Here is a 16,960-nt window from a genome sequence, read left to right as displayed (position 1 = left end):
AGCAATAAAGGAAAAGGCAGTTCCCTCCAACTCTCCCCCACCCCCACCTCCACCTCAATCTATGCTATCTACTTGTTGAACACTACAACACTAGCATTTCTCAAAGCCGTGCTCTGTGCATTTAAAACACAAGCAACAATCCACTGCGCCAACTGAATTTTAATGAGTCATCTATTTAAAATATGTAATGCATTTCAATATGTGATGTGATGAGATTCAACAAAGCACAAAATCTCTTTCTTACTGCTGGTAAATATTTTATAATGGTCTTAAAAAACTAGAGAGCATAAATGAACTATCTGGCTATGAGAATGTAAGTGAGAGAGAGAGAGAGAGAGAGAGAGAAGTCTACATTGCTATTTTTTAGGCCAACCCGGAAGTGATCATTACCCTGGTTCCCTTGTCAAAAAGCCAAGTGGCTTACTGCATAAAATATATTCTGAGATCAACAGTTTATGATTTTTGCATGTTTTGTTTATCAAGATGCATGAATTTTGAAGACTAAATACAATCACCAGAAGTAAAATGCCAAATTTGGTCTATAAATGAACTACACCATGGTCTCATGACTTCAATGACTCTTTAAATATTTATTTTAAAAACATGTTCCATGAAAAGGATCTGCTTTCTGTGGATGAATGAATGAAAAATTGGCGGTAGAATAGTTTGCAAGAGTGTGTTGTTAGTAAAAACAGAGCAGGGTTGTAGTAGATGAGTTTTTCTGTTCGGCGTGATGGCGTTTAATGTCCCTGACCACCTCCGTAGTTCCATTTAGGTACTTGTTAACAACTGCGTTTTTCAAGACATGTAAAAGATGAATAAAATCCTAAGTGGGGTATTATTGATGTATTTATTTATGTCGTCAAGTAAAATGTGAAAATATAACAAGCTTGTGTTTACCACACACTTTATTTCAGGCAAAAATAAAAAATGAAAACAGTGACTTTGAGACAACTGAACCAGAAATGCTAAAATTGTAACCTATTTCTGGGCTTTAGGACTCATTCCTGCAGCACTTTATTTGGACTCTTTTTGTTAGAAACTATATATCTTAGAAGTCAGCAGTGTAGATGCATTTGACCACATATTTAAAATGTTATTTGCTTGTCATTAGGTAACACATTATCTGCAGCTTTCTGGTGAATCCAGATCTCAAAAAGCAAACACAGCGATTCATCCTAGCTCCTTTCGAAAGATTTGTGTGCTTCCCATGAGTGCAATCTTCTACATTTCACATGCTGCCATTTGTCTTGGGAGGATCTGGCGGTTGTTGAAAATTCCCCCTTGAGTGTTCCTAGTGCTCCCACTTAAACCGGCACAAATCTTGTCTCACTCTTCCACATCCTGCTCATTCCTGCTGCTGGAATTTCCAACTGCTTGTATTTGCTGAGTTTTTTCAGTCTCCTTGAGTGTGACGTTCGCATCATCTGGAACGGGAGTGTCTGTGAGCAGGCATGTCCTCACTCACTTATTGTGGAGCACTGCATCACGACGGATAGCTAATATCGTCTGGTCAGTGAGGACAGGCACATCTCACACAAATGCTGTCTTGTTGAGGTTGATGACTTGTCAGGGATGTGCTCATAGTACTTGTCAGGCACTTCCCTCAGGTGATTGCACATGGTTCAGTGGATGTAAATGGCCACGTTGTTGTGTCTGTGAGTGTGCTCAAGCAGTGCAAGCTTTGTGCAACCAGTGACCATGTGGCTGATATCTTTTTCTTCTTCTTCTTCTTCTTCTTCTTCTTAATCAACATCATCGTCATCTTCTTCTTCTTCTTTATTGTTATTATTATTATTAATAATAATAGTAGTAGTAGTAGTAGTATTGTTATTTAGGTATCACAAACAATTTTAAATAAAGAGCATAAATTAAAATTTTAATTAACTCCAAAAACACAATGAGACTTCTTTGCACTGCAGGATACTCGTGTAATTGAGTGCCATTCCCTTCTGAAGTGTGTCTGAAAATCAGAAGCATGATGCTTATGCCTGCTCTCCTGGTTACACCACACGCCCACTCCAGTCAATAAATTGGTTGCATGGAAATGTGCTGAGGGCGTCCTCAATCCACATCACTAAATCACCTGTCAAGCAAGGCTATGTGCCATAGATAAACCTGTCACAGTATGTTTATGATTTATGATGTGTTTTTATAGCTGCAGGTTATTATGTGCTACTGCCCTGTGATTCCTGCTTATGACAAAAATCCATGACAATTAATCTGCTTTGACACTTTGGTGGGAAGTGTAGATTAAGTGGCTTGGCTGAGCAAGAATCGAGTCTGGAAAATTGGCTATCAAAGAAATTATTTTGGAATTCCTGCATGCAAAGTAAAGCAGGTTTCTTTGCTTTTTTGGTAAACACAAGATCATTTTATTTTCTTTGTTATGGATATTTTAGTATATATGAAGATAAATGTGCTCTGTGAGTGTGTGTGTGTGTGTGTGTCTGAGAGAGAGAGAGAGGGAGAGAGGGAGAGAGAGATGGAGGAGAAAAAGCTGTTAGAGACTTATCCAAAAATCTGTAGTCGAGGAACATAAGCAGACAAACACAGTGAAAAATAATCCATTATCATTTAGCAGGAATTCAGGTGTGTGTGTCAAAAACTGTTTGAACTAGAAAATTACATTGGAAACCAGGAAACAGCAAAATAAGCTCAAATTGCAATGCAAAATTCACTAGGCTAGGCAAGCTTGTGACAGAGCACTTGTTACATATGTAATTGTGGCTCTTTGAACAACAGATAACTGCTATTGTTTTTGAATATCACAATGAAACCATCTGGTGCAAATGCATACTCATAGAAAGGCCATTCAGCAAAGCCATGATGTGCTAAGTTATTCATTATTTACACACAATAAATTAAAGAGCAGTGGAATTTTTTTTTACACATACCCAAGCTTGTTAGAAAGTCAGTGCCAGAGAGCAGGGTCAGCTATGACACAGCACCTCTGGAGCAGAGAGGGTTAAGGGCCTTGTTTAAGGGTCCAGCAGTGGCAGATTGGCAGTGCTGGGAGTTAAAACCCCTGACCTTCTGATCAGTAATCCAGAACCAATCCATTGAGCCACCACTGCCTCATTGTCATCCAACCTTCCTGCAGCACAGAATTCCTGGAGCACAACACTGTTATCTAATGCCTATAATTAGCAGACACTCCTTATAGAATGGCATTAGCTCTTCTTTCCCAGCCTCTGAAAGTCTAGCAGGCCTCTGGATTCATACTCTGGTTTTTCCCATGGTATCAAACACTTTTCCCAAGAAAAGCTAGCTCCCAAGTTACCCATGGTCTGCTTCAGCTATGAGTGACTAATGAGACATGGTGGAAGACGCATGCTTGTGAAGCCAGTGTCTGAGTCTCTTGGAAGCCGAGAAGGAGCACCACCTGTGTGTCCACTCTTATCACTGACCATCAGTCACACATGCCCTGCCCCATGACGACTAATAAAGCAGAGTAAGGAGCAGAGAATTCAGTCTCACGCTAGCTCTATTATTGGCTATTTGAACATCAGGAGGTCAGTGGACTGTTTTCAGAGTTAAATTAAGCAGTGGGGATTTAATAGCACAATTGCACACATCGGCATTCAGACCTCAGACATAACTACAGACTTGAGTGCTATTCAGAGTTATTCACATGGGCCAAGTCACATTTATGACCTTTAACCTAAGTCCATTTCACTTGGCGTGTGTTATCCGTTCACGAGGAGCAGCATTAAGTACAGCACCAGTAGCTGTCAGTTTGATATATCCACAATCTGTCATGTTGAAATTTATATTTTGGGCTGTAGATACACTCATTCTATATATTCTTTATATTTTTCCTTATACTTTAGTATATACGGGCAATATTAAATACATACTGTACATATGACACTGTTGATTCATGAATAGTATCATCTTTAACATCGATGAAATGCTTTTATCTCTGGCCCATTGACATCAGAGGAGATATCAAAGTATCTTAATCTGAGATAATACTCATCTCAAGGGTGGATATTTTTATGGGTATAAATTAATAACTAATAACTATATATATATACATATGTTATGAGAGCGAGGAATGTAGAGGGATAATAAGATTTTTATCCAGAATTTAGAGAATTAAGGAACTCTGTCCTGTTACCATGGAGATTCCCTGTGGTTTGCTCTTCTAACCAAATAATAATCTCTTTTTCTCCTCTTGCTTTCAAGTTAGAAACCTACCTTGGGCCTCAGAACTAATGCACATCAACAAACCTGTTACTGAAAAATCGTGTTTTTGATATTGAGAATACAGTTGTTAGACCATTTACTAATAAAAGTGTGTTCTGGATATTTACATCATCAACGCTTATGCTAGCTACACACCAGAACACAGATATAAATGTACAAAGCCCAGGCTTTATTTACCTCTCACTTGCTCATAATCCCAGTACGCAGCCTGCATTTATACACATTCCTTCTGTTTAGGTATTAAAGCATATGAATATTCACTTGTAATAATGCACCGTATTATTGCAGTTTTTTTCTATGGCAGCATTTGTAAAGGCTGGTTTATTTATAATATTAGAGATTTTTTTTCTCTTACTGACCTCTTAGATGAGTGAGTCATTAGGCAATATGAACTCCAGGAGTGAAACACCATGTCCCTTCAGCAAGATGATTAAATTGAGACCAAAGGTTCACTATGACTAAGATATGTGACTAATATATATTGCGTGGTGCTTGATAGGGTTTTTTTGTTTTGTTTTTTGTTTTGTGTGTGTGTGTGTGCGTGTTTTACAAAATACTGGGGTGCATGATTTTAGATAATTATACTGAGAGAACAGGAACAGGATTATGTCCAATGTATCAAGTGTACACATAGTGTAGTACCAAAGTAAGTAACAATCACACTGACTTTATCTATTATTTGAATAACTGCATTGTGAGATATTTTGATGGTGTAATTGTATCACAAGGAATAACTGAGCAATTTTAATACAGAATTGAATCTAAGACACTGGAGGGGAAAAAGGCATAAAAATGTAATGTTTTAATAAAAAACTTAAAGCATTTAGCCTTGGCTTGGATAGCACAGTAGTCAAATGCTGAAGCAAATTTTAAAGCCTTTCTGCTCTCGATGCTTTTTGAAAATAATATAGCCTTCATCTTGCTTGACATTTTGCTCTTTTTTTTTTCATTTCGCTGTTGTTTGTCTACACCATCTCTGCTCTTTGTAGGCTGACTAGCCAAACCGAATCACAGCAATCTTACATACAGTTTCTGAGCACTGATGCCAGAATGGTTTCTAAAATAGGATTTAAATGTATATGAATTAATTACTAATTGATGAATTATTTTTTAAGTTCTTGCTAAATATATTTTCTTAATTAAGTTCTCACTGTGAACTCTCAGTGGGTTTTATAATGGATTAAATGAGAGATAAGTCATAGTTTTTTAAAAGCTAAAAAGAAGGCAGGAGCCAAAAACATAAGAGGCATAGTGTTTTTCATGGTAATAGTTTGGGGTACACTGATATATGGCAACACCATAAAACAATACAAATATGTCTTTTTTCTTGTTTGTTTGTTTGAATATTTTCAGCAGACCTACACAGTTCATTTGGAGCAACCAGTGGATTTACTGTGGGACATATAAAAGTCATGTGTCTACATCCAGAGACATATTTGGTATATAACTATAGCCGGTCTTCTATTTAAAATAAAAGGCCCAGCGGTAATTAGGTTTAAAACAGTTAAATTGGATGTTTCCATATGGCAACAACACACAGTAGAGGGCAATTATCACTTCAGACTGAATTTTTCGAAAAGCTTTACCTTGAGCAAATAACAGTGTTCAGCCATTCTATGCTCTTAAAACAAGAAATTCCTTGGGGTTCTGTATAGATCCCTGGGGTTTTGTACTTAGCCAGTTAAACCTTTTACCAATAATGGTTCTATGTAGAAACCTTGGAGAGTGTTGAAGCTTTTATATTAAACCAATTCTATAATTCAAAGGTTGTGTAAGGAAAAAGTAATGCCAATGACATGTTTATGAATGACATAATTTTTTAATTAAAAAGTTTATTAAATTTGTGAAATAATTCACAATGTATGATAAAAAATACTTAAATAAGAGACAGAAGTTTTGCTGTTATCAATGCTAGATAGTTTTTTTTTTCATAACACAATGTTTTTGTTGAAATCAATTTGTGCTTGAATTTGCTGTATTTAAGTTTGTATATAATACAAAAGAAGAAGAAGATATGTAGATGAAAAAATCATATGGGGTTCCACATATGAAGCAAATGATAAAACCATTTTAGATTCTATATAGAACAGTTCCTTTTAAGAGTGTATGCCATGTCTAAAAAGACCGTAAAGATCATCAACATCAGCTCCATGAAGAACATTTCAGTTTCCTTTACATTTACGACATTTGGCAGATGCCCTTATCCAGAGTAGCTTACTTTTTATCAATTTATTTTTTATACAGCTGAGCAGTTGAGGGTTAAGGGCCTTGCTCAGAGGCCCAGCAGTGGCAGCTTGGTAGACCTGGGATTTGAACTCACAACGATCAGTAGTCCCACACCTTCACCACTAAGCTACCACATTCCCATTTTTGTTAGGTGTCATCCAGTAAAATTAATTGTTTCTCATTGTTTCTTTCTGCAAGCATTTTTGTGTTGATTTTGTAGAGGCCATTATCTTAATGCTATTTTTTGCTTGTTCTGTTGGATAGCAATCATTCTTAATGATTCTTAATGACAGCAATCATTCTTAATGATTCTTAAATCATGTGCTTCATTCACCATCAATATAAGATGAGGTGATTTAGACATTTTGAAATTGAATGTGATTGCCAACAAACAAATCACCTGATGTCAGTGAAGTCTGTTATAATATTTGCTGCTCCTTGTCAGTCACATCTCTTACTGTGCTGCTTTATTGCCTTTTTTTTGTTCTCTGTCCATTAGGCTTGAGTATTACCATGATCAGAATGGCATAATCCATTTATGCCCTCCTAATGACGAGGCTTTCTGGCACAAAGCTGATTTCCTCTTTCTCACTACTATTCATAAAATGAATTAGAGGCCTTTGTTTATTGCTCGTTAGAATTAGGAGGCGTGTCGTGTGTGGCAGCTGCTCTGTCATTTCTTTTAATTGGAGACAAAGTTGTTACGACCACGCTGACACCTGATTATTTCGTACACCCTTTATCTAGATAGCATTCTGAGAGGATCTCAAGCGCATGTATTTACACTTGAAGTCAACACTGAATTCTGATTGCTGTATTATGCATTAATATGCAAACTAGCTCATTACATTCAAACATGAACTTTTTCCTGTTTTTAGCTGCTTTATGAATAAGATTACTGTCATTTGAGATGTGTAGGTTAGTTACATGACATTTAGAAAATTTTGGAAATGCCCTTATCCAGAGTGTTTTCCATTCATATAATTTATACAACTCAGCAGTTGAGGGCCCGAAGGTGCTGGAATTTAAACTCACAACCTTCTAATTGGAAGTGCAACATCCACTGAGCAATCACTTCCTCCAGTTGTCAGATGCAAAAAAGAAGAAACAAATGGGTTTACACTTGTATAACATGGCTAAAATGTCTCTGAGACCTCTTCAAGTGACTCAAGAGATTGAACTGAAATGTGTTTGTAAAGTGGCTTGAGTGGGGAAAAAAAATGTGCCTTTCATTTCTCTGTGAATAATCTCCACTTGGCTATAATCGTGATATTCAAGTATATGAAAACAACCAAGTGTAAAAAGCTATTTGGTTTAAGAATCTTCTCAGGTTGTCACCAGCCCTCTGAATATTGTGCTGAAAGGCACAGGACGCAGAGGGACATTTATGAAACACCCCGTTTAGTTTGCAAGAAAAGACAATTATTGCAATTTGTGATTTCGATGACTGATTTTTGCTATTTATTGCTAAAAAAAAATGTATGCCAAAACGATTCTAAAGGCCTTTGTGTAATTTTCTAGTTGCAATCTAAAAATACACTTTAGTACTAAATAGTGGGACAAAGACAGGGAAATTAGAGAGAAGAGAAAATTAGGTTCAGTGAGGCATCACAGGATGCTGTAGCCATTTTTGAAGGAGGCTGAAACAATAGACTTGGGGAAGACAATATTTTCTGTTTTGTCTCCAAGAATATTGCAGTTTGCTGAACCTCTAATTTACATTAGAGGCTGAACAGAGTATAGTATTGTGTTTGAACCATTTGATTTACCCATTCTCTTACACATTACAATTATTAAATTACTTGTTAAGACTGCATTGTATTCGGGATTCTTTATTTAGTCCATCTTTTTCCATCTCTTGTGTTTTGCAGGTGTGACGACCGTACTGACCATGACAACTCTGAGTATTAGTGCCCGTAACTCACTGCCGAAAGTGGCCTACGCCACCGCCATGGACTGGTTCATTGCAGTGTGCTATGCCTTTGTCTTCTCAGCTCTCATTGAGTTTGCTACAGTCAACTATTTCACCAAGCGTGGCTGGGCCTGGGACGGCAAGAGCGTGGTCAATGACAAGGTAATACACTCAAGCAGACATTGTTTTTCATTATGTGAAGGTTAATATGTAGATCTGATTGATGAAAATGCTGTTCAGTATTAAAAATCTTGGCTTGTTATTCAGCTATTCATCTTGGCTTATTATTTATCTATTATTATTAAGCAATGTAAAACATATTATTTGGTTTGCAACATTAAAACTAAGGGTATGGGGTATGTAGTTAGGAGAGGAAGAGCAGGAGAGGAACACGGTGTCAGTTTAAATAGTTAATAACCCTACTGCAATGTCTGCAAATCATTTTTAGTTTCCTTTTCCTTGTCTCCTTGTCATACACAAGGTATTTGTTAAAGTGAGCCCAGAAACAGTCAGATGGATGTAAAATATAAAAGTGAACATTTGTAGTCAAAGACACTTTATAAATGTCTTCCCATATAGGAAGATAAACTACTGTAATAACCATACACAATTTTCGTGTACATATAGATAGATCATCATTTATGACGAATTTTCAAGCTGTCTTTCTCATAGACGCATGACTTGTTCTGTTTTTGATTAATTGGCAATGAACATATGCTTACTTTACATAGACTGTAAAAAAAAAAAAAAAAATGCCAAGTTGCTGATAAAGTACAGTAAACAACTATAAAACATATTTACACTTAACTAATATAATGTCTTACATAGTATAAAATAACACAATCAAATAATTATGAAAAATAAGTAAGCATTATGTGAAAAAGTTATGGATTTTGCATATTAAAAGAATAAAAAAAGAACTTAGAGATGGTGTATATATACATGCTTGAAAGTAAAACACAATTTAAAGTCAGCAGTGCAAACTGTCTCATTTATACTTTAACAAATACATACCTACAAGGACATACAAGGACACACAAAATGCCAGGGCTAGAAAATGCATGATAAAAGCTGATATATTACACTGTATATTACGACAAAAGACTTTAACTTATCAAGAGTACTAATCCAGATTTTCAAGGTATGACAGTGGAATAAAATTGAGGCAGTTTCCACTAAACTGAGATCATTTTCAAAGCTGCTTCGTAACCAGATTTCATCTGACCAGGTTCCTTCATCTGGCACAGTTTGCATAAGGAGATTAAGAGGGGTTCATTAAGTTCTATGCATATAATTAAAATGAATATGCTGGGCTGTAATCGGGGTCTGAGGTGAGTCATGAGGATTACTTCAAACAGCATCCCAACTAAAGCCAGGGTCTAAACTCGAGGAATCACGTCTCCAGAGCTTATCGTGAACTGTAGTATATGCTACCTCCACCTTAATTTGATCAAATCTATCCACTTCAATTGTTTCTGAAAACGGTAAAAGAATATATATATATATCTCAGACTTCACTGAACTTCACTGAATGGATGTAATCTCTCAATATTATAATCATCAAGTAATGAATGCTTATATCATCTCTTCAAGGATCAGAGATCCTTGGTCTCCCTCCAATAAGAAGTCCCTTATTGTGAAATATAGATGAGCAAGTATGCCAACTACAAGAAATATTACAATAAGATTCTAGTAAATTCGATGTCTGTAGAAAATGACAGATGATATGGCCAAAATGCAATTTACGTACGTTGCTTGTTTCCAGTGGTGCACCATATTTTCAAGGATACGGAAATGTGTGGATCAAACCAACTGAGTAATGGCGTAAGAGGAATATGTTTGAATTTTGATGATGGATTAGCCTGTGTTATTCTTCTGTGTTTGGGTTATTGACTTTTTTGTGCGCCTTTCCAAAATGCAGTCCATAGAAATCATTTACTAAGCATTTTTTATTAGGAAAATCAATAATGATTAAATTAAGCAAGGACTTGTCAGGATAAATGACACAAATTAGCATACCAGTGACATTTGGCGGTTGATATTTATGTAGAATTGTCATGGTTGTAGCAAATACATTGCGAGACTTAAATTTCCATCTGCCACTGCATATCATTTGATCTTATCATTCAGGTCACATGACTGATTCACTTTTTAGGTTGATGAGCCCTAGTATTTAAGTCATGTATGTAGCACTCTTTTTACAGTGTCATTATATGTTGTTGTATCTCTGCCATGCTCATGCTCAAGTATTTCATGCTTGTCTAATTATATGTGTGTTTATATTACTTTTTTGTATCACTTTCAATAAAATACTCTGCATCTCCAGCCTGTTATGTATGGATTCACAAAGGCTGATACAAGTGCAGGTGGAATAATATTTATTAACGATAATCAAAATGAAGGCGAACCGTCCTGAGTTATAATCTAAGTACAAAAGGCAGGCAAAGGATGGGTGATCAACTAGACAAAAGCAGGAAATATCAAATCAGTGAATGTAGCGAGAATTAAGGAAACTATGGACAAGGACAAAAGGCTCAGTATCGACAGGCGCTAGGCGTGAACTGAACAAATACTTCACCCCAAACAAAAGACAGATGAGGGTTTAAATAGACAGACTAATCGGAAGTAGACTGAAAGCGGATGAAACTAATCATGACACAAGATTGAAAACAAGCAGTGACAGTACAGAGGCGGAGACAAGACAGGAACCAAAATAAATCACACAAGGCAACGTAAACTATGCAAATACATGAAAACATGGAACAATGCGACGTGCTACGCGATAACCAATAAAATACTTCATATTATACAGTGTGTATCAGAGTGTGTTGGAGTTCTGGAAATTGTAGATGTCAAAAATATAAGTAGACTAATAGTGCACCACCATTGGAGTTCAATATCCAGGTTGTAACGACCTCTAATACAGTTTGTAATGCAGTCCATTGGGGTCAGCTCTGAAAATTACATTTCTCCTGGCATGCTGTTAATCATGCCTACTCATATCCAACAGCTCTAATTGAGATCCTAACAGGAGGCTTTTCCCCCCTGAAATCAATTTACATCAGACCTTTCAAACACTTTCCTGTCAGTCTTGTTAAGAACTTAGGTATTTAGGCTCATTGCTTATTCATGAGCATGTCTTTTTCCCTAATCAAGTAACAGTAAGTAAATGTCAAACAGAAATGCCATTCTGTTCAATCAGCATGTCTGTATATTTAAGCTTAGTGCAAATTTGAGTCATTAAGCATAGTAAACACTCACAACTTACAGCTTTAGAAAGAAAAACAGCATTTACGGGTCCCTGTTTTATCCCGTGGTCTTTGCCACCCTAGAAACACCTGCACGTCTTAATTTATTCTCAGCCTGAAATCTTTTTTTCCCCAAGAGTGAAAATCATTCCTTTTTTTCTCGCAATTTGTTTCCCTTTCGCAGAAAAAGGAGAAAGCCTCTGTGATTAAGAAAAACAACGCATACGCAGTGGCAGTTGCGAACTACGCTCCCAACATCACCAAGGACTCCGTCCTGCCCACCATCGCAAAAGGCGGAGCTACAGATGTAGGCAAGGCCAAAACTGAGAGCAAACCAGCCGAGAACAAGAAAACCTTCAACAGCGTGAGTAAGATCGACCGCATGTCCCGCATCATGTTCCCTGTGCTCTTTGGAACCTTCAACCTGGTTTATTGGGCCACCTATTTAAACAGAGAACCTGTTATTAAGGACATGGTCCCTTCCAACCAATGATGCTCTTTAGATCCAGGACTAAAGAGAAAAGCCAAAAAGCGTCCAGGGACTTAATACACTCATTCACTCATGTAAGCGGTGTCTCGATATCCAGCCACAGAGCCGTGGACTGTTGATTGTGTCTCCTCTTTTCTCTCTTTTCTACCGTTTTTCTGCTGCGCTTTTCAAAATGTAAATATGTACTTCTGCATAAAATTATATGCCCTGTATGTTTTGTTTTGTTTTTTTTTCCCCCTGAAACATGGCTGTTCGCACTGGGTTTACTGTGTTTCTATTTTGATGTGAGTTCTGTGAATGTTTGTGGATTCTCCTGGAATCAGACTTTGACCTTTTTCTGTGATCTACTCTAGCATATTGTAGTGTACTCTTTATGATATACTTCATTTATTTTGAGCATTTATTATCACAGCTGTATTCTTTTACCTGTTTGTTTGTAATGGTGCTTGTAGACCGTTACCATGATGATTAAGAGGTCATGTGAGGAACAGGTAAAACGTAACCAGAAAAAGAAAAGAAATCATATTGCCATCTACAATTCAAGTCTCATCCTTTGCTGTGAATGTAACATTTTTATATACGTATATATATGTATTGTTCATTTAAATTTATTACAGTAAATTAAGAACACAACACTAAATGCTGACTTTTAATTTATTTCAACCAGAATTGTGATAAATGAAATATTAGCATTACATTCATGCTGTTTACAATACATACCGTGCAAGTACTTTTTTTTTTTAACTTATTATGTTTATTATATTATATTATATTATTAACAAACGTTTCATGCAGGGAAGAGGTGTAAACATGATAGGAGCACCACTCCCTGTATATATATATATATATATATATATATATATATATATATATATATATATATATATATATATATATATATATATATATATATTTGTTTATGTATTTATGTATTTATTTATTTCTAAATTCATTTTTTTTGATTCTTAGAAATCAAAGGACAACCAGTTTGGCTATTGATATGCTTACATTTATTTATTTATTTATTTGTTGTTTGTTTGTTTATTTATTTATTTGTTTGAGTGGGATAATGTGGACCAAACACCTACAAGTGCTTCAAGTAATGCATGTTTACCCTCTCTACTGAAGCTAAATATTTTTATATCTCTTATTACGTCTGAAGTATGCTGGACTATAAAGCTGTTCCCCTGTGCAAGATTGATCCTGAGCATAGTTTACTGTATCTGCACAGATTTAAAGCATTGTGTGTTATTTAATTTCTGACATTACAGTCATGTTTAAAGGATGGACATATATTCCATATACAAAGCATGCTGCAGTGTTGTCCAGGCTGTAAGAAGAAAAATGGCTGAAATGGTACATTTAAAATTTTGCATGTGATCATTCCTTATTTATCTTCCCTCATTTAATGACGGTAGGTGATGTTATTTATTTATATGTCTGTCTGTCTGTCAGTCTGTCTCCCTGTCTGGGTCTGTCTGTCTGCTTATCTATCTATTTATCTCTCATTATTTCTTTTTTTTTTTTCCTGGAATTTTAATTACAATCAAGATTTTCTCATCAAGCACTGCTTTGAGTTTTTTTAAGTAGCTTTAACTGTGTAAGCAGGTTGTCATCGTGGTTATACAGAAAGATGTTGGAGCAATAAAAAAAAACATTGCAATGCTGGTTGCAGCTGCATAGATACGGAATGTAATAATGCTTTATAAAAGTCTCATTTAAGTGGTTCATTAACTTGTAGATAGTACTGTAATATACGTTCATATATGGAAAGTGCAGATTTATTTATTGGCTCTGTCCAATAGCAGACAAGAAGTGTTTTTATGTTGTTGTTGTTGATGTTTGTTTGTTGTTTACATTTTGCTAAAAAAAAAAATCTGTGTTGAAAATGAATTTCTGTAATGTGCTATTATGATTTTAGTTCAATTTTGACCAGTGAATTGAATGTCCCTTTTGACATATCAAATGCAGCACATGTGTTTTTTTTTTTCTTCTTCACTTTTTTGACTGCTGCTGGATTTTTCAGTATGTTATAAATAGTGATATTTGCTCTTTCATTCTTGTTCCTCTTTCAACAGTTTGTTGCTGAATAATATATACACACACACACACATATATATATATATATATATATATATATATATATATATATATATATATATATATATATATATATATATATATATATATATATATATATATATATATATATATATATATATGCTTCGTGATTTGGTTACATTCCTTACAACATTGAATTAAACTTAAAAAGTAAAATTGTATTTGACTTTTTACTTAATAACCTGTAAGTAGAATGCACAAGACAAAAAAATATAATACACTTCGAGACAGAGCTAAGTATAGACATAAAGAACAGAAATTCTCCATAAAAAAAAAGGTCTAATATCTTGGGTTTAAGTCATAAATAAAGAGAGGGTCATTTATCTGAATCACAGCAGGGAATAGTGTTAATAATTACAAATTCATCAGTAACATGACAGCTGACTCTGACACTCTAAATGGCAGCTCTCAGTGATGATGGTAGATGAGCTGTCAGAACTGCAAGGAAGTGAGGGACAAAAAGTGTCAGGCCTGCGGAGATATACAGTGTGTGCTACAATTAAGTCAATTGCTAGTTTAATCCTATCCTCTCTAATGGGATAAAACAAGCTCTGTTTAAAATGGTTTTCCCAATGTATACTGTACACAAAAACTGGTTTGTTATTTTTAAAGGCTGTGTGGTTGAATTTGTGGTGCAATTGGTTTACTGTGTAAAACATATTTAGTGAAATAACTAGAAAAGATGATATCATGCCATAGGATCCCAGGGCCAAAGGTTGCTCCATATGAATAGGCAATCCAATATTTTCCTAAATATTTTCCTGATACTACAGACATACAAGGGTCATTGTAGTTGTAGTTGTTAGCACTGCATCTCTAGGTTTGGTGGTACAATTCCCACCTCTGTGAGTTTGCATTTTCTCCCTGTGATTCAGGGGTTTGTCTAAAGACATGCATTATAGGCTTCAGGCTCTCTAAATTGTCCGTATTGAGTGAGTGAGTGTAGCCTGTGATGGGTTGGCACCACCTCCAGGGTGTCCCCTGCCTTGAATCACTTGGATAGGTTTTAGACTCCCCGTGATCTGGTGTAAGATAAGAGATAAAGAAAATGGATGGATTAATGATACTAATTCATCATTAGTAACTGCTTTAACCTGGTCAGGGTCAGGGTCAGATCAGATAGGAAGCCAGTAAACAGATAGGACACCAGTTCTATTCCAGGTGCGCGCACACACATACACACACACACTCATTCATATCTGGGGGATTTTTTTTTTTTTCAACTCCAGCAATGATTCTGGAGGTAGGAAGAAACCAGAGAACCGGAATGAAACTCAGGAAACTTGCAAGTCTCCGCACAGACAGAATCCTAAGCTCAGGAGTGAACTGAAGACCCTGAAGCTGTAAGGCAGAAACACCTACTGCACCACTCTGCTGAAACAAAATGCAATTTAAAACCTAAAAATTGCACCATAATTTGTTTAGGAATTATTTTCTCAAATGGAAATATTAGTCTGGTTTCAGCTGAATGACTCAAACCTGAAAGAAGAGCTAGCACACCATCAACATCACGTAATCTCACTTATATGGTTTTTCTCTGGCAAATATACAATAACAGCCTGTTTTTATGATGTCCATCCTGCTGAAGCCTGTAAATCCTGGTCATAGAGGTGTGGAAAAACCTCCTTGTTCTGATGAGCTGGTGGTTTGTCAGGCCGCTCTGACACTGACATGGCTGTGATGGAGAGCTCTGATTAAAGTGAAATCCTGAAAATGGAGTTCTAAAAATGGCAGGGGACGGATAGGTCATTATGAGCAGAAGGATGTCTTCATCAGTCAGAGATAGGAGCAGGTGACAGAACACATATGTGGATACTTAACACTACACACTATCTTGTTTCACTCCTCTCAGAGACACACATGAGATCAGAGACATTAAACAAAAACAAAAAATAGTCTTTTCTCCCTGTTTATATTTGGATAGACATATCAACTCATTCTTATTGGTACTCCAAATTTAGTGACTCCATAAAAAGTTGTGACTTTCTTCATTTAATGGCCCTGATATCTCATGCATGTTATTTTACATAACTGACACAGTGTGTCATTGCGACTTTCATTTCTAGGTGAAAGAAATGTACCAGTAGGTAGAGACTCAGTCTTCCCTTTTAAAATGAGAAATTAGTTTCAGATCTGTCACTGTCACCCATCAAATAAAATTACTACATAGCCACAGATAATCATTTGGCGATTCAACAGTGACACTGGAACAAAACCAGACAGCATGTTGGCACTCATGAGAGCTGGTGCTTGTCAAAGCAGCCTAAAATAGAATGATGCAAAAACAAACAAGGTTCACTCTTTGTTGTCTTTGATACAGATAGATAGATAGATAGATAGATAGATAGATAGATAGATAGATAGATAGATAGATAGATAGATAGATAGATAGATAGATAGATAGATAGATAGACAGATATAGATAGATAGATAGATAGATAGATAGATAGATAGATAGATAGATAGATAGATAGATAGATAGATAGATAGATAGATAGATAGATAGATAGATAGATAGCAGCCCATCTGTCTCCAACAACCATGCCATGGTTAAAGTCACAGAGATCACATATTTTTCTTCATTCTAATGTTTGATATGAACATTAATTGATGCTCTTGACCTGTATCTGTATAATTTTATGCATTGTTTTGCTGCCACATGATTGGATGATTAGATAAATGCTGCATAAATGAGCAGGTGTACAGGTGTTCCTATTAAAGTGCATGGTGAGTATATCTATCAGGGGTGTC

The 16,960-nt window shown here is 35.9% G+C and overlaps 1 protein-coding gene across 2 annotated transcripts in view; it reads left to right on the top strand.

Moving 5' to 3' along the window:
* LOC131358368 (gamma-aminobutyric acid receptor subunit alpha-2) overlaps positions 1–14,145 on the top strand; it is a 47,850-nt gene extending 33,705 nt beyond the window's left edge. For both annotated transcript variants that reach the window (XM_058398100.1, XM_058398099.1), the window contains exons 9-10: positions 8,310–8,512; positions 11,783–14,145. In XM_058398100.1, the coding sequence (XP_058254083.1) occupies positions 8,310–8,512; positions 11,783–12,091 (512 nt within the window). In that variant the 3' untranslated portion in view covers positions 12,092–14,145. The remainder of the gene's footprint in view (positions 1–8,309; positions 8,513–11,782) is intronic.
* Positions 14,146–16,960: the final 2,815 nt, after the last annotated feature.

This window comes from Hemibagrus wyckioides, linkage group LG08 (assembly GCF_019097595.1).
Source record: "Hemibagrus wyckioides isolate EC202008001 linkage group LG08, SWU_Hwy_1.0, whole genome shotgun sequence".
Lineage (NCBI taxonomy): Eukaryota > Metazoa > Chordata > Actinopteri > Siluriformes > Bagridae > Hemibagrus > Hemibagrus wyckioides.
The sequence above is the reverse complement of the archived record's forward strand: the minus strand, read 5'-3'. Positions and strand labels throughout refer to the sequence as shown.